At 44.6% G+C, this 19218-nt stretch overlaps 1 protein-coding gene across 2 annotated transcripts in view; it reads right to left on the bottom strand.

The window, feature by feature from the left end:
- Positions 1-19218, bottom strand: part of ABCC1 (ATP binding cassette subfamily C member 1 (ABCC1 blood group)) — an 891484-nt gene that overhangs the window by 392705 nt on the left and 479561 nt on the right. For both annotated transcript variants that reach the window (XM_082260033.1, XM_082260032.1), the window contains exon 16: positions 5227-5353. In XM_082260033.1, the coding sequence (XP_082116159.1) occupies positions 5227-5353 (127 nt within the window). The remainder of the gene's footprint in view (positions 1-5226; positions 5354-19218) is intronic.

Consider the following 19218-nt stretch of genomic DNA (forward strand, 5'->3'; position numbering starts at 1 on the left):
AAGTGCTTGGTTTAGTATAAATAAATTTAGGCCTCTGAGGTAGGATGTTTTTTAGTGTATCGTATTTTAAAAGTAATGGCCAATGTTTTTTTTATTATATGTTCGACTTATACGTTTATATTGCCTGGTAAAACCTGTCATAAAGGCCAAACTATAATTGTCAGTGTTGTTATGATCTTTGGATTTGTCCTTCAATAATTCTTTTCTGTCCATCTTCCTGATGTTTTCTCAATAAAGACCCAAGAGGGTTGGCTTTTTGTGCCATAGATAGGGTTGAACCACATTGGCGAGGTGGCAATCTAAAGGGAGCAATCTCCAAAAACGAAACACAGTGGATCCACCGCCTCGGTACTTTACAGCCCCGGGGGCCTCAATATAGAATTAGATCTAAACTGTTTCTTGTCTAATTGGTGACACCCCCCCTTTCTTCTTCCTTTTTTCTTTTTTCCTGTAATTTGAATACCAATATCGAAATATAGAAAAAAAAAATTTCCGTCATTATTATATTTTTTATTTTTTATATTTTATTTTTTATTTTATTATTATTATTTTTTATTTTTATCTATATTTCATATTTTTTATTTTTTTTTAATTTTATTTTTATTATTTTTATTATTATTTTTCATTTTTTATTTTTATTTTTATTTAAATTTTTTATTTACAATTTATTTTCTCTATTTTTTTCTTAGTTACCACCTTATATTTACAGGATATAATAATTTTTAACAAATTTTTATAAATAATGCATTCTGAGGAATGGTTACATAATATCTGTTTTGAAATCAATTGTTCATGTAGAAGATGAATTGCAATGGAGAAATACTATTGGCTAGTGATATAAAATATACCATGGATTAGGAAATCTAGCGGTATTAACATTCCATTGCCATTTTTTCATAAAATAATTTTAAATATATAATATGTTTTATATATGTTTTTAAATAAATTTAATGTTTTAAATGTTAATTACTTAAAATCGGTAACAGGAAATGAGGTGGTGGCTTAAATGATTGTTTTATGGGTCTGATGACAAAAATAAATTAATATTATAGACATATATTTTGCGGAATAGAAAATATCCGCGGACGTAATTCCCAATTTAGCCCTGTGGGGACACGCTCGGGATAAACACTGGCAGGAAGTCAACACTTAATCTGTTTCACCCCCCCTTTCCGGCCGATTGGCTGTAAGCGGAGCGTGATAAGTATAAATACGAGCCGCCTTACCGGAAGTGATGTCTTTGTTAACGCCAACAAGGCGGGCGAAACGCGTCAACGCACTTCCGGGCAGCGGTACGCTACAGCGTCATTTCCTGTGAACCACCGTGAACCGCACGCCGGCAGCGGACACGGAAGATGGACACGCTGTATATGCCGATTAATGCCTAACTATATTTTACCATTGTGAGTACCATTATTTCTTAATACTTTTAATAAATACATTACGGGCTTCACGATGTCTGGCTTCTTTCCTTCCTTCTGAATACACCATTGGGGAGAGAGTGGAGAGGAGCTAGTAAGGAGCCCATAGTAAAGGATTGCAGCCATCCATCCATCCGGGCAAGGGAAACCTTAAGTCTCCGTGTGGCTGCTCTTACTTCCTAAACGGAATATCACACATATTCAAGGCTCATTTACATCCCAAATCTGGTGAGTGCATCCCCATAGGGGGATTTTCTTTGAAGAGCACTTGGGCACTTTATTTGGATTTTGAGCACCTTTTGGCACCATAAACTTCTTTGGAAGAATATAAGTTTGGACTGCACCTTAAATACATCTTGCACTTTATTCCTTTACATTCTTGGACACTGGATCATATTTATTGTTGCACTTTATGAATTTTCTGATTTGTGTATACTCTTAACCATATTCACTGTTGCATTTTATGTATTTATGAATTTATATATTCACTGAATTATATGCACTTAATTTTTAGTACAATTTCTATCACATTATATCATTTTTAATCATTTAGCACGTATTTATAGAATTTACCTGCTAGCGCTGCCTATATATGTTTTTTAGTTTTTGTATATATACATCACTTTGCCTGGCCGGGGCTGACTGCCGACGTATATCGTCGTGCGGCGGTCGGCAACCGGTTAACGCTGTATAAGCAACGTATAGCAGAGTCAGGCATTTTTACAGCTGTAACGTCGGTTCTCAGAATGCACTGGCCCTGGGTTTTCTTCACAGCTTGAAAACGCCTATGCCACTTACAGCTTCAAAACGTCTGTGTGCATGAGGCCATAAAATAACATGGAGGGGTGTTTTTAAGCTGCAAAAAAACAAAAAACTAACATCTGACGCTCCTAAAAGCCGCTGCAAAAACGCCCTGTGTGCATGAGGCCTTGCTGTAAAAAAAACAAAAAAAAAAAACAAACAAACCTGTCCTTCACTCTAAAGTAAGCGCACAGACTGTTCACAATACCATTTATTAATGCTGTGTTAAGAGTTGTCAGATCAGCACTATTAGGTACTATTTATGTATTTAGTGTAGTACTGACATTTTTTTTGTTTCTTTGCATAAATGTAATAATGTTTTTCAATAATGTTGTTGCTTTTAATTTTACACCAAATATCATTGGGTGTCAGCATGGATTAATCATGCTCTATCATATTTTATAATGCTAGCATCCATCACATTTCAAGCAATAAAAGCATGAGGAAGGAATATGGTTAGGAGTTCCTACAAATTCGAAATGTATGACCTAATAGTCATTAACAGTCCAAAGAACAGGCAGGAAGAAAGGAGATGACAAGGCAAGCTACAGGCTCTGAATGTCATGAGCTAGCTGCATATTGAGGTGAGTACTGAGGTGAGCGGAGCTGAGTCTGAATCACAAAACTGTTCCAGTTGCAACCGAGTACAGTAAAACCTTAGATTGAGAGTAACTTGGTCAGAGAGTGTTTTGCAAGACGAGCAAGATTTACATAGTTACATAGTGGGGTTGAAAAAAGACATCAGTCCATCCAGTTCAACCTATGATGTGTGTGTGTGTTTGCTGTTAACCGTACATTGTATACCCCTGTATGTTGTGGTCTTTAAGGTGCCCATCTAATAGTTTTTTGAAACTATCAATGCTACCTGCTGATACGACTGCTTGCGGAAGAGAATTCCACATCCTTACTGCTCCGACAGTGAAGAACCCAATACCTACTTTAAGGTTAAACCGCCTTTCCTCTAGTTTTAGTGAGTGGCCCCGTGTCTTATGGTATTCCCTTTCTCTGAATAGTTTGTTCCTTATGCTAGGGTCGCCAGTACAGTATTTGTACATTGATATCATATCCCCCCTCAATCGTCTCTTCTCCAGAGAGAATAAGTTCAATGCCTGTAGTCTTTCCTCATAGCTGATGTCCTCCATTCCCCTAATTTTTTTTGTTGCCCTTCTCTGGACTCTTTTTTGTTTTAATAAATTTTGACTTGATAAAAAAGCGATGTCTTGATATACAAGTAGAGTCACATCACAACTGAGTATAAAAGAGAAGAGAGGTGCCTCTAATTGTAACAATATGGTTACACTTAGGCTCCATGTACACGGGACGTTGTTAAAAGTCCCTTTGAATGCTGGAATTTTTAGGACGTTTGAAACGTTCGTTCGGTCGCGTTTGTACCCGCGTTTAGCGGGCGTTTAGCAGCGTTTGCGTTCAGAAGCATTCCTAGAGGTCAAAAAAATTATTCCCCTTTAAAATGGAGAAACGCGAACGCTAAACGCGGGTCATCGCGGTCAGACGCGTTCGGACGCGTTTGTGCTTTTGAAACGCCGGGAAACACAGGTTCGAACGCAAATAATTGCGTTCTAAAAACAGTCCCTGAACGCAACTGCCTGCAAATGACTGTAAACGACCTGGTGTACATGGACAGATAAGATAAAATGTAGATGGGTTCAGGGGCTTCTGAAAAAAACGCCCAACTGCTCCTAAACGGCCATTTCCAGCGTCCCGTGTACATGTAGCCTTCATGAAAGTAAAACATTTAGCAACTCGCATGGTTGATGATTAAAACAGGCACATCTAAGAATGATGGCATTCAGGGTAAAGCTGTCCACACAGACCATCCTCCGCACCGCCACCGACGTTATCCCTTCCACACTGCAGCTCCAAGAGAGCTTCAAGCCTCGCTTTCAGATCGCTCTACTGCAGGGTAGATTTCCTGGACACGATTGCAGACAGTGGTGAGAGTTGGTGGTGCAGAGGATGGTCTATGTAGACAGCTTTACCCCGGATGCCTGCATACTTAGATGTGCCTCTTTTAATCATCAACCATGTGAGTTGCTAAATGTTGTGGCTTCATTACATGTAACCATATTGCTACACTTAGAGGCACCTTTCTTCTCTTTTAGTCCCGGTTCATACTGGTGCGATGCAGGAAACCCTGCGTATCAGTGCCAGTTCCAGTATCACACCAGAATCGCACAGTGGTTCACACTGAGATCTGCGATTTGCTGCGGGTGTCAATGTAAAGTTAATGACGTCCCCAGGATTGGATCACAGATAGCAGTGCGAACTGTGAAATGGTGCAGGATGCGATGTGATTTTTCAGCCATACATTTTACATGGCTGTAATCGCAATGCACAGACATTGCATGTCATCTGCACAGCAATGCGGTGCGAATCACATGCCTTGTCTGGCATCGCACTAGTGTGAACCGGCACTGATACTCTGTAGCTCCTGCTGGATTTGGCTTCCAATCCCCTTGTGGAGGCTGCCATTTGTGGATTGACCTTTTATGGTTACACAACCTATCACGAGGCTATAATCTTTTTATATGGACTATAAATTGAAGGACTTATGGATAAATGGTCGTGGAAGGAATCATCCAAGTTTCTATTATTTCCTATAGGGAAACTTGATTTGATATGAGTGCTTTGGATTACAAGCATCTTTCTGGAACGAATTATGCTAGCAATCCAAAGTTTTACTGTGTGTGTGTGTGTGTGTGTGTGTGTATGTATATATATATATATATATATATATATATATATACATACACACATACACACACACACACACACACACACACACAGTATTTATCGGAACTATATAGAATGCTGCTAAGTGTTCCACTTTAATTAGAATTTTGAATGTAACAAAAGAATGATTATCTTTTCATTAAATATTTACAGCAATATCTTTGTTCATTTGAAGATGAGCAATAATCGAAAATATATACCTTTGTGCAGATTACAGGAATGAAAAATGTTTATTTACTGTATATGGCCATACCTTTACCGCTACATATCCATCCTTTTTTTCCATCTCTCCCAGCAATGCTGATAGCAAAGAAGACTTTCCACAGCCTACTTGGCCAACCACTGCAACAAGGGAGCCCTCTGAAATCGTAAGGTTTATTCTGGAGGAAACAAAAAATCATGTTTATAGTTTCCACCTAATAAAGGCTACCTCCATCTCTTGCACATTGTTAAATCCGTATACATGGTATGAATTATCCATCAGCTTTCTACAACCTCTAAACTAGTTGAACCATCTCTGCACCTGAACCTCACACTCCAAGCCATGTAGGCGCATGCCTTAAGGGTAGAAAGTGATAAAGAAAACATGCCCTCCACTCTAATCGTAAACTAGAAACGCTACGAGCAGGTACCAAAAACAGGATTTTTGCACTCACCCGTAAATCCTTTTCTTTGTGTTTAAGGACACAGCAAAGATCTGTAGATTTGGGCCAATGAGTTTTAGTGTCACTTGCAAAAGTAGGACACTAGGTACAAAGACAAACTGACAGAGCAGTACCTGCTGATGGCCAACCTCCCTCATCTGCTAACATAGCCAGTTTGAAGCAGTAGAAGAACAAACCAACTCAAAACAACAACGGCAAAAACCTAGATGAGAGGGTTCTGTGTCCTTCAAAGAACGTTGAGGAAAGAATTTTTTTATCACTACAAAAATCATTTTTTTTCTTCCATTCATTGAAAGACACAAAAGTACGTCCAAAAAGAGTGTCTACAGATGAATTGTCAAAAAAAAAAGAACCACCATAGGTTAAGGACCTCAAAGGACAGAAGGGTGCTCGAGGTCCCGGAAGCATCTGACACTGAGCCAAACAACTGGATGCATGGTTCACAAAAGGGGAGCTTGCCGTCACTCTACAAGGAAGAACGCAGTCTACTTGCAAAGGCCCCTCTACTAACAGTTCCTCTATGGGGGAACCAGAATTCCCGCAGGCAAGTCAACCACAGTTGTGATTGAGGCGTCACCTAAAATGCCAAAAAGTCCACATGCCTGTATAGACAGCAGCATGCCTGCGAGCTAGCTATATAGTGAGGAAAGGTATTCATTGTTTCCAGTTGCAACAGTGTACATATACATTATTTATCTGTACTATATATAATGCTGTCTAGAGTTGCACTAAAAGTGGTTGTAACACCCCCCCCCCCAAAAAAAAAGGCTCCAGTTCCTTCAAGGCACGAGATCTAGCACATAATGCGTTTTCCATGTCAATGGTCTCTTTCTATGTTGTACAATACCTGGTTGATCCTGCCTGTTCCCATCTTCAGGCTATCTCCTCAGCGTCTCTGCATCTCCCCCTCTCTTCTGTAGTTTGTGTGTGAGAGCCAATCTCCTCCTCGCCCCTCCCCTCCTGCAGAAATAGAGCAGTGCTATTCCCCTGAGGATAATACTTCCCTCCTCTTTGTTAACCAGTTCCCAACCAGGCAAATTCTGACATCTCTATTCTATGTAAAAATTAGTATTTTTTTTTCCAACACATTACTTAGAACCCCCAAAACATATACACCGCTCTTATGCTTCTTGTACCATTGGTTATGATGCCCCCAACAGGAGTAGTACTAGGCAGGAAAAAAAACGGTCTACCACGCCTCAGGGGGCTGTCCCTATAACCATAACCCCAAACACCCAGCTCCAGCATACCAGTTTCGTTGCAAGCAGTGAGAAGACACAAACCATCCCCATATCAGAGGGGCGGGTGTTGCATCTGTCAATGGACTTCAGAGAAAAGGGTTTTATGGTAAGTTCGTACAAAAATCAAGTTTTCTCTATCGTCCATTGACAGACGCAGCTCTTATGCTTCTTATACCAGTGTAGGCATGAGGGGTGGGGAGAAAGCAAACCAAATAGTTTATGTAAACTCCAAAGGCTAAACTTAGCCAACTGGGTAACATGAAGCTCAACCAGGAACAACAGGACCTCACCCATGAAAGAAAAAAACCCTAAAAGAGAAACAAAGGAGTCTCTTTTAAACAGCAGCCTGCAAAACCTTGCAGCCAAAGGATGCATCCGAAGATGCCAAAATATCTACAATTTTGTAAAAGTGTGCACAGCCGCCTTACAAACTTGCGCTACTGAGGCCTGATGGCGAAAAGCCCAAGAGGCACTCAGCGCCCTAGTAGAATGCGCCTTCACATGGAAAGGAGGAACCTGACCCTTCAAAGAATAAGCCATAACAACCGTCTGCCTAATCCATCTGGATATAGTTGCAGCAGACTCAGCTAAACCCTTATGAGATCCCTCAGTAAGGACGAAAAGCGCACCTGATTTCCTTAAAGACTCAGTGACCGTCAGGTAAACCCTGATTGCCCGAACAACATCCAGAGAGTGGAAAGTCATTTCCTTGGGATGCTTAGGCTTAGGACAGAACGAAGGCAACACAATGTCTTCATTTAGATGGAAATCAGACACCACCTTAGGGAGAAAAGACGGATTAGGTAGGAGTACCATTTTATCTCTGTGGACCACCAAATAAGGCGGACAAGACAGCGCCACCAACTCACTCTGCGGGCACAAGTAATTGCCACCAGAAAAGCAACCTTCTGGGATAAAGAAAGAGAAATCTCCCTAATGTTTTCAAAAGGAGGCTTTTGAAGAACAGACAAAACCAGATTGAGATCCCACGTAGGCAACGGGGATCTCCTCGGGGGAGCCAGATGATGCACCCCCAGAATAAAAGTGCAAATCAAGGCATTAGCAGCCAATGGACGTTGGACGTAAACAGCCAAAGCTGACACTTGGCCTTTGATAGTGCCCAAGGCCAACCGCTGCTCAAAACCTTTTTGTAAAAAGGCCAAAACCTTAGCTTTAGAAAACAAGCGAGGGTGCAACTTCAGCGATTCACACCATTAAATGCACGATTTCCACGTACGATGATAAATCTTCATCATGCCGTTAAAGCCAGCGACCATAAAGCAGGATGGAAGATCAGTCCCTGAGACAGCAGATCCTCTCCCAGAGGAAGTCTGCATAAAGGATCAGCAACCAATTTTACTAGGTCTGCGTACCAAGACCAACAAAGCCAGTCTGGAGCCAACAGAATGACCAGAATTCCTTCCACCGCCACACTGTGGAGAAGACTTTGCAAGAGTTTTATCGGAGGGAAGGCATAGATCAGCTGATACTGGCTCCAAGGAGCCACCAAGGTGTCTGTGGCGTCACCCAGAGGATCCCGAGACCTAGGCCACAAACCTCTGGACTTTTTTTGCTGAGGGGAGACACAAACAGGTCTACCTCCGGAGTTCCCCACCGGACACATAGGAGATGAAACACTTCCAGATAAGGGACCATTCCCCTTGAGCCAGCACCTGATGGCTCAGGTAATCCACTTGCCAACTCTCCACACCCGGAATGTGGGCTGCGGAAAGAGCCGGAACATTGTCTATCGCCCATACGAGAATCCCGGCCACCTCCTTCGCCGCTAGGACACTCTTGGTGCCCCCTTGATTGATGTAAGCCACAGCTGTGGTATTGTCCAATTGGATTCGAACCGGTGAACCGTGTAGCCGATTCGTCCAGTGGATCAGGCAAAGCTTGACAGCTCTGAGCTCCAGAATATTGATCGGTAAGGAAAACTCCTCTGTTGACCAGGTACCCTGGGCACAGAGCTTCCCCAACACTCCACCCCAGCCTGACAGGCTGGCGTTCATGGTGACGACCACCGTCCAAAACCATGGTAGGAAGGACTTGCCCTGACACATGGCTCTCTGTTTGCAGAGGTCTCGAGTGAGACTGAGCAAATAGAACCACCTCGAAGGTTGATTACCATCAGACCCAGGGCTCTCATGCAAGTCCGTAGTGAGGACAGATTGGTTTCCAACAGTAACCAGATCGCTTCCTGCTGCTGAAGTTTTTCCAGGGGAAGAAAGACCCTCGCCAAGGTGGGATCTAGAGTCCGCCCCAGATAATCCAACCTCACTGAAGGCGTCGGAGCAGATTTTTTTAAATTGATAGTCCACCAGAATTCCTGAAGGGTCTGAAATGTAATTAACAGGTCGCCCAACAGAGCAGAGTGAGAGTCCGCTCTCAATATCCCAGGATCACAATCGCCAATACCGGGGCCAGTATCTCCTCGGTAAAGAATCTGGGAGCGGAGGCGAGACTAAAGTGTAACAACACAAATTGAAAATTCTCCTCTGCCACCACAAAGCGGAGGAATCACTGGTGTCCCCTGCAGATGGGGGATGTGTAGATACGCATCTTTGATATTGATGGAGGCCAGAAAATCCCAGATTCAAAGACGCTACCACCGACCGAATGGATTCCATTCAAAACTTCTGCACCCGCACAAAGCGGTTCAGAGCCTTGAGGTCCAGGATTGGATGCACCTTGCTCTCTTTTCTGGGCACTGTGAACAGGTTTGAATAGAAACCTTGAAAGTGTTCCTGCAAAGGAACCGGCACAATCACTCCTTGAGCAAGGAGATCCTACACTGCATCTCGGAGATACTTCAAAAGATCTGGAGACAGGCAAAGATTTGACTGAAAAAACCTGTCTGCCGGCCGGGACAAAAATTCGATCTTGTACCCGGAACAAATCAGTTTGTGGACCCATTTGTCTTGAATGAAGGAAGTCCAGGGTTCCTGAAAGAAGTGCAGACGTTCCCCCACCCCAGAAATGGGTGAGGGTGCCCTTTCACGCTGAAGAGGACTTGTCCACAGAACTGGATTGGCTGGTCTTGGGCTTGTCTGACCATGGCTTTTCAGCCCCTCCAGAAGCCCTGAACGGCTTTCCTCTTTCATGCGTCCCTGAGGCACGAAACAAAACGTCTATGTGCGGTAAAAGGCCCCCGGTGCCTTACCTTTGGAGGACTGAGGAAGAAGAGTACACTTCCCACCGGTTAGATATTTGATCAACTCATTCAGCGAGCCGCCAAAAAAAAAAAGCGCTCTCCCAAGAAAGGGAGATCTGTTAAGACCTTCTTAGAAGCCTGGTCTGCCAACCAGCTTTTTCAGCCACACCATGCGTCTTATGGCAATCCCCACAGCCGACACTCTGGCCACCAGGGGAGCCGCATCCAAGGACACATCACACAGGAATGCCAGGGCCTGGGCCATTTGGTCCATAACCTCTATCAGCTCCGGGGAAATTAAGTCAGAATCTAGGTTCCCCTTAAATACCTTAACCCATTCCATAATGGTCTGTGATACCAAAACAGACAGAAACATTGGTTTCAGGATTGACCCTGCCAACACATGAAGATGGCGGGAATGGGATTCCACTCGCCTGTCCACCGGGTCCGTAAACACCGGGGAATCTTCAACAGGCACTATAGTAGATTTGTTCAACCATGATACAGGATGATCCACCTTAGGCGGTACCGTTCAACGGTTCGAAACCGTCTCAGCAAAGGGATAGCGCCGTTTAAAGCGCTTGGGCACGTGCTTGATGAGCTGCCATTGTTCACTAACAATATCATGAAAATTCTCGGGACAAGGGAATACCTTGCCCGAGTTTTGGGTTTTGCAGAAGCCAAAGGACACCCATGTCCCTACCAGTGTTGGCTCATCTGCCATTTTTAAAGTTTCCCTTGCTAAAACAATCAGGGCTTCCACCAAAGCGTGTTCCCGCGCTGCAGCGGAAGAGGACAGGTCGTCTTCACCATCCGATTGCGAGGACAGAGATCCCTCAAGGAGGGGGGCGTCCGTGGCGACCATATCAGCCTCTGAATCAGAGGATCCCACCGATGATGGTAAAGGCAGTGGCCGTTTCCTGCTATCAACCTTTTTCATCACAAAATCAACCTTGGTCCCCAGGCTTTTCAGTGCTGCTGAAATTGCGGCCAGCGACTGGAATCCGTAAGGTCCGGTAGTCGCACTAAGGGGGTCTGAGGGTGAAACCACTGCCTGGGACTCCATAATTAGTTCAAAAGAAAACAGGTGTACTGTCTCTAAGAGCGCTGAGCGTGGTCCCCACCACTGATCACAGCGGTATGCAGAGTTCCCCAGTACTTTACCACCTCTCCAAGAAACCTCCAAAGCCGATCTGTGCACTGTGCAGCAGGAAAGTGAAAGTCACAAGATATCACATTAGCCTGGATAGAATATGAAAGGTCACGCTGCCTGTGTAGCTCCAGAAGGCTACACAAAAATGTCTGTCAATGCAAGTTAATGGGAAGCACAGGGAAAATGGCTGCACCATGCAGGTCAATGGGGTGAAATTTTCCTATGCCCACACTAAAGATGGGGGCCCCCACAGCGTGCCATATAGTCACGGGACCCAAAATTGGAGGCCAAAGATGATCTACAAGACCCAGCAGGAAAAGGTACCATTGTCAACCCCCCCACCTCCCCAAGGACGCCAGACGCTGCAGCAATAGCGCCCCCAAGGTGACAGCCACAAAAAGGGCAGGGAGCGGGGGAGGGGGGCAGGGCAAAGGGGCAGGTATCCCGACAGGCCAAGAGGATCTTTTAGGAAGTACTAAGTCCTATTATCCCCAGGATAGGTACTATATCCCCAGGTACTAAGTCCTATTATCCCCTATTATCCCCCCCCCCCCAAGACCAGCAAGGGATATGGGGGGGCTGCATTTACTCACCATACCATGGACTGGGTGGGCTCCGCTCCAGACAGACCACCTCCCACCAGGAGTGGGGCTGCTGCCAGCCGAGAGGTACGCTGTGATACAGGGCGTCCCAGGACGTCGCATCCCAGCGAGACATCCACTCGCAGGCTCGTCCACATCCAAAACAGGGCTCTCTTGTGGCGAGGCCTAGTGCAGGACTATAACCTGCTCACACAAATAAGCCAGGCTGGGAGACCTTAAGAATCTAGATTATCCAGTGAGAAACCTCAGCCGGCAATTGCTTGTAGTTCACCAGGAGGAATCCCCTAAACACCAACTAGCAGAAGTGAGTGAAGAAAAAGCTAAATATTGTTAAAAAAAACTGAGACTGAAGTCCCAGCAGGAAACCTAGGTCCTACTCCTTCACTAGGCAGAAACAAACTGATATGCTGGAGCAGGGTGTGTGGGGGATATGCCTATAGGGACAGCCCCGTAGGCGTGGTAAACTGCTTTTTTTCCTGCCTAGTACTACTCCTGTAGGGGGCAGCATAACCGATGGTATAAGAAGCATAAGAGCTGTGCCTTTCAGTGTACGATCGATCGCCCGATTCTTCCTTAGTTTGATCCTTCCTGCGATCGACTGGTCAATCCTTCCTTTGGTCAATCCTTTCCTGTTTCGATCGATCCTCCCTTCCATTTTTTTTGTGATTGTAATTTTTTGCAATGTGTATTTATCCTCTTCCATATAGCATCCCTTAAAATTTACACTCCCCCTGCTCGCATGTGGCGAGTGGAAATTAGTGGAGGGCGAGTGTAAAACAGGGGCTGACAGTTTCCTGGCAGAAGTGGTGTGGCCAACAGAGCGGCCTGGAGGGGGGCTCCCTGACCCCCCGGCCACTCTGATACCCTGTAAAAAAAGGCTGCACCACTTCTGCTATAAGTGATCAGCCAGGAAACTGACAGGAGGATCTGGCGGCCAGATCACACAGAGCGGGATCTCCCGCTGAGACACAGCTTGTATAGGACTAGCCGTCCGCTGTCAAACAAAGTCCCACCTCCTGGACCAGCTACTATGATAGACAGCACACTGATCCAATGCCAGTTCAAGAGACAGCAGCCGGCTACTCATATACAAGCTGTGTCACTGCTGGAGATCCCTGCTCTGTGTAATCTGACCGCCAGATCCTACTGATTCCTCCTTGCTGCAATAATGGACACTGATGGGCAATGATAAGTACTGATGAGGCTGCATTGATGGGCACTAATAAGACGGCAATGATGGGAACTGATAAACTGCACTGATGGGTACTAATGAGGCTGCATTGTATATGCTGCACTGATGGCAACTGATCAGGTTGCACTGATAAGCTGTACTGATGGGCACTTATATACTGTACTGATGAGCACTGATAAGCTGTACTGATGGGCACGGATTAGTTTGCACTAATGGCCACTGATAAGGTGGCACTGATGGCCACTAATAAGGTGATGGGCACTGATAGGCTGCTCTGGTGGTCCCTGATAAGGCTGCACTGATGGCCACTGATGATGCCACCCTAATGACCAATGATCCGAGAAAACCATGCAACTGTACAGAAGCACTGCTGGGAAAAGTTATTTAGAGTTTATATGGCTGAAAAACAAACGCTATCATGGGAGTTTATTGTGGAGACTTTACAACCACTTTAAATTACAATTTTAAATGCAACATAAACATTATGGTCCACAGAATACCAACCAAAAAATCCTGAAATTGTAAGGTTTACTCTGGAAGAAAGAAGAAATCCAGTTTATAGTTTCCACTTAATAAAACCTAACGCCATCTCTTGCACCATGTTACATCTGTATTCAGGGTGTAACATGTAACAAGGTGCAAATGGGACACATACACCCCCTTCTGTTGTGACAGTGTGCAGGGTTTCTTTTCTCCCACAGCTGCTGCTTCTTTTTAAATCTGCAGTAATTATTGGGCAGCATTAGACATTTGAGATGTTGAAAAGCAGTCCCTAAAGAAGGGGAGGAAAACCATTACAGCAATAAGAAACCCTCATGTGTTGCAGCATGGCTGATTCACATGGTCACCTGTAAAACCATGCAAAGGAAAATGGAGCCACAACAAACTTAACACTGAACTCCAGGTGCAAAAAATGTAATTTCATTATATTTCTCAATTAGCCACACAGGATATAAAACCACTTTGAGTGCACCAAATGCCATTGCAAAACCCACATATTGCTGTGTAAATTAGCAGTGGCATCACTGTGTTATTGAGAAGGGAGCAGAGCTGTGGAAGGGGCCCATAAGGCTCCACCCATTACAGATTGCCTACAGAGAACTATAGGAGGGGGTCAGAGAGAAGACAAGGCACCCTGCACAAGGAGAGCGCGCAACACTGGCCAGTCTTTATTACAGGAAGTTCCTTCACAGAATCAAAGCTTTACACAGGATTACGTCACAGATCTGGTGGAAATACACAAAACACACCCAAATTCAAGGAAGAATACATATGTGTCTTGTTTTTAAATATCTGATTATCACGGAGTTCAGTTTTAACGGCTGGAGAAATGCAAGTGTAGACAACAGAAGTGCAAGGAATGAAATTAGACAATTGATGCTGTTCAGGACTAGGTGTCAATACACGCCAGACCAAAAAAAACGATGAACCTCCCAAAATCTGGGACGTTGGTCCACAAACCAAGACCTAAAATGGTTGTAAAGTCAGAACGTTTTTTATATTAATGCATTAAGATAAAAAAAAAAAAAACTTCTGTGTTGGGCAGCCCCTCTCTTACCTGAGGTTCATCTAGATACAGCCATAATCACGGTCTTCTCCTGGCGGGGACAGCTTCCCCCACCGGGAGCAAACAGCTGGATAGGAGGGATTCCTCCTGTCAGCAATATCCAAGTTGATGGGGGAATCGTGCAAATTTCATGGTTGCAGGCAGGGCCGCTGATAGGGGGCCCGAGCACACAGGAGGACTCACACAGGGAGGGGGATTAGTGATGGACAAAAAAATACAGAAATCTTCCTCCAGCACCTGACTCTTATCTGTCCCTCTCCCTGCTATCAGCATTTATCTGCTAAGAGAGAGACAGTCGTCTCTCACTAATCCCCCTCCCTGTGTGGGCCCCCCTCCCAGCACAGGCTCTAATGTTATCTCTAACTCTAGCTCTAACTGCCCAGCCTGTATATTTTTCTAATCTCATCTTCATTTTTATTTAGCATAGTTTTTTTCCCTAGATTTAGCAGGAATTATGCGAGTTATGTTATATTTGTGTCTGATAATAGTGATTTTGTTGTAATTCTAGCTAAATATATCTTTAATATTTTCTTGGGGGGGCCCCTGCATGGTAGTCTGTACGGGGCCCCGCGATTTCTAACAGCAGTCCTGGTTGCAGGAAACAAAGTTGCACCGTGTATGGCCTTAGTCTGAAAACAGTAATAGTAAACTTATCTCAACCCAGTTTTATTCAGTTACAAATTACTTTATAGTCCTATGGCACACTGACTTCCTAGCCAGGAATAAAACTGACTTCCAATATTGATAAACTTTCTTTGTCCAGGCTACATTCTTCTGTTCTCATTATAAAAAGATGCATATTTCCTTCTGGATGTGGAGATTAAATGAAATAAAAATGACTCTTCTGCCAAAATAGGTTTATTTGGATATCTTTCAACTATGATACTTAAAAAAAATAAAAATAGAAAGCTATAACTGTTTTAATCTAAAATTACAGTCATTAAAAGAGTGTGTAGATTTGATTTTTGTGGAACTCTCTACACACCTATAAATGCAAGGGGCCTTGGGGAAGCCAAACATCCTAAATTAGTCTCCAGACCTTAATCCTATGTAAAATTTATGGAGGGAGATGAAACTTTGAGTTGCCAAGAGACAGCCAAGAAACCTTAAAGCGGCGTTCCGGCCACGAAAATTTATTTTCAATAAAAATACCCCCGGGACAGTCAGGGCTAGTACATTCCACAATGGATAGCCTCTGATCTGTCCCAGGCCGCACTTATATTTTAGAAGAAATACTTACCTTGAAAATTTCTTCTCCAGCGCTGCCATCTCGGATGTGGGCAGCTGAAGCCAGCGCGTGCTCTTCTGCGTCCTCTTCTCCCAGAATGTGCCTGCACCGGCCCCGCTTGTCAATTCCGGTGCGGGCACGTCATCCCTCCACAGCTCTGGGCATGCCCAGTAGCAGGGAATGAGGCGCCCGCACCGGAAGTGACGAGCGAGGCCGGTGCAGGCGCATTGATTCCTGGGAGCGATGACGTTCAGCTCCCAGGAATCAATGCAAAGAAGAAGTGATGGCGCAGGCTGCGGCCGCAGAGGGAGGAAGTGGAAGAAAGGCGAGTATATTTTTCTTCAATAACAAGGTAAGTAAACAAAAAAAAAAAAAAAATTGTAACTATCCATTTGTTTTTCAGGTGACCAAAAGCAAGCGGATGGCCCAAAATGGATTATGTCGATTTTGTGGCCGGAACTCCGCTTTAAAGAGGAAGTAAACCCTCCTCTACAACTTGTACCTATAGGTAAGCCTATGATAAGGCTTACCTATAGGTACTGTAAATATCTCCTAAACATGTACCGTTAAGGAGATATTTACCTTAGATGCATCCAGTGACGTCACTGGCGCAGGCGCTCTGAAGGAACGGCCGCTCGTGCCGTCCCTTCAGAGACCCGTGCCGTGACTGTCGGCTCCCGCGCGCGGGAGTAACGTCACCGCGGCTCCGGCCAATCAGATGGCCGGATGCCGCGATCCCGGAAGACGGGCGTCTGGACATGCCGCCCGTCATAGAGGTGAGTGAGCGGCACGGCGGGGGCTCGTTCTAAGGTAAGTATTGCATAATGAGCTAGTATGTGATGCATACTAGCTCATTATGTCTTTCTCTTACAGGTTGCAAAAAAAAAAAAATGGTCTGGGTTTACAACCTCTTTAACCACCTCCCACCCGGCCACTGTACATATACGGCCGGGTGGGAGTCTCGTCCTTCTGATCGGACGTTCCGGATCGTCCTTCAGAAGGAGCGAAATCGCGCCGCCGCGGGCACGCACAGCGGCGCGATCTCGATGTGCCTGTGTCCCTCGGACACAGAGCAACAAGTTGCGGCAGGAGGGCCCTGTGATTGGCCCTCCTGATCACATGACGGCTGTGTCCAATCACAGCCATCATGTAATGTAAATACAGCCGTTGTAACGGCTTTGATCTCTTCTTCTCCTCACACAGATCCTGTCAGTGAGGAGAAGAAGATGATCTGTGCTGCAGCCGGGGGATCAGTGAGTTTTTCAAATTACTCACTGATCACAGGGGGGTCTGTGCTGGGGGGGGGGGGGGAATGCCACTAGAGCCACCAGGGATGCCCACCCATGACCACCAGGGATGCCCACCATGGATGGCAATCAGGGTTCAGAGAGCCTGCCAGTGGTGCCCTCCCTATCAGTGCTGCCCACCAATGCCATCTATCATTGCTGCCCACCAGTGCCCATTATTGCCATCTATCAGTGCCGCCCACCAGTGCCGCCCACCAGTGCCGCCCACCAGTGCCGCCCACCAGTGCCCATCAGCGCTGCCTATCAGTGCCCATCAGCGCTGCCTATCAGTGCCCATCAGCGCTGCCTATCAGTGCCCATCAGCGCTGCCTATCAGTGCCCATCAGCGCTGCCTATCAGTGCCCATCAGCGCTGCCTATCAGTACCACATATCAGTGCCCATCAGTGCTGCATATCAGTGCTATCAGTGCCCATCAGTGCTGCATATCAGTGCTGCATATCAGTGCCGCCCCATCAGTGTCTCCTCATCGGTGCCTGTCAGTGCGGCGTCATCAGTGCAGGAAAAAACGTATCCATTTACAAAATTTTATAACCTAAACAAAAAAAAAATTTTTTTTTTTCAAACTTTTCGGACTTTTTTTATTTGTGCACCAAAAAGAAAAAACCTTGCGGTGATCAAATACCACCAAAAGAAAGCTCTATTTGTGGGGAAAAAATGACACCAATTTGGTTTAGGTACAGTGTTGCATGACCGCGCAATTGTCATTCAAAATGCAACAGCTCTAAAAGCTGAAAATTGGTCAGGGAAGGAAGGGGGTTTAAGTGCCCAGTATTGAGGTAGTCACGGATTTAGAGAAGATCTGTAAAGAAGAGTAGACCAAAATTCCTCCTGAAATGTGTGAAAACCTGGTCACCAACTACAACAAACATCTTTGCTTGGCAATCAAATACTTATTTTTCTCACAGAACTGCAAAATAAATTCTGGCATTGGTTGTATGTGTTTTTCCTGGTTTTGTAGTTGATATTCTGTCTCTCTCATTTAAAATACACCTATGATAAACATTATAGACCCTTCATTTTTTTGGAAGTGGGCAAACTTCTAAAATCTGCAGGGGATCAAAAAATTATTTTCTCCAAATTGGCCATAGGTTTAGAGATCAAGACTACCTTTCCTGAGGAAGATGATGTTGCTTGCCTTCGAACGCAAGCACTGACTCCTGCGTCCCTGACTTTCCGAAAGACTCCAGTGGCAGCTCCATAGATTGTGGCATCCGCTCGGGCAAGGTATCAGGTGGCTGCAGCGGTCCACACGGAGACCATCTACCACATCCTTACCCCTGGACATTTCCATGCTGTGAAATGCCTGCAACTCTTGGGACATTCATGAGTGCAATTATTTTTGTTTACTTTACTTCTTTTAATAAAAAAACTTTACTGCACCAGCAGATGCTTGGTGCCTCTCTCCCCTTCCTATTGTCATCTATTAAGGCCAAATTCAATCTTCTCACATTGATATACTACATACATCATCACCTGTAACTTTGTCGACCGGTTTGTGACCATATGACCAACTATTCACCATGCTATACATATTGTGGTAATGCTTTAAAAATCAAAGATATTGGAATAGAATACACTTTTATCCACTCATGAAATAATATCAACATTTCCAACACCGCAATAACTCTGAATGAACAATTCCCTTGGATCACAACCTCCATTTAATGTCTCATTTTCCTTATCCTTTTAATAAGAATTTAAAATGCTATATTCTGGAAAATCATAACACATAGTCTGGAATTAATTAAACCAAAGGTCTTGTGGCTCATGATTCTTAAGAGGTTGAAAGTTATGTGCATCATTACAACCTTGGGTCATCCTAACAACCCATGGTGTCGTTGGCTGATAAGGAGGATGTCAGGAACACGTAGAGCTCCCTCATTCGTCTCTTCCCTCCCCCTCTCTCCATCAGCATTGGGAATGGAAACACTGGAGTGGGGAAGAGAAACACTGGAATATTTGGCAGTACCAGTGTGCAAAGGTGTATTTTGCTTTGTAAGAATAGCCTCTAATTTTGGATGTGACATGTGTGGAACTGCTGCGATATTACTAAACTATTTGTAATATTTTAGAATGAATGAAGTGCCCCGAGATGTTACAGAAATTTAAAGGGTGCCTTCACTGAAAGAAAT

The sequence above is a fragment of the Pelophylax lessonae genome (assembly GCF_965119305.1).
Source record: "Pelophylax lessonae genome assembly, chromosome: 6".
NCBI classification, from domain to species: domain Eukaryota; kingdom Metazoa; phylum Chordata; class Amphibia; order Anura; family Ranidae; genus Pelophylax; species Pelophylax lessonae.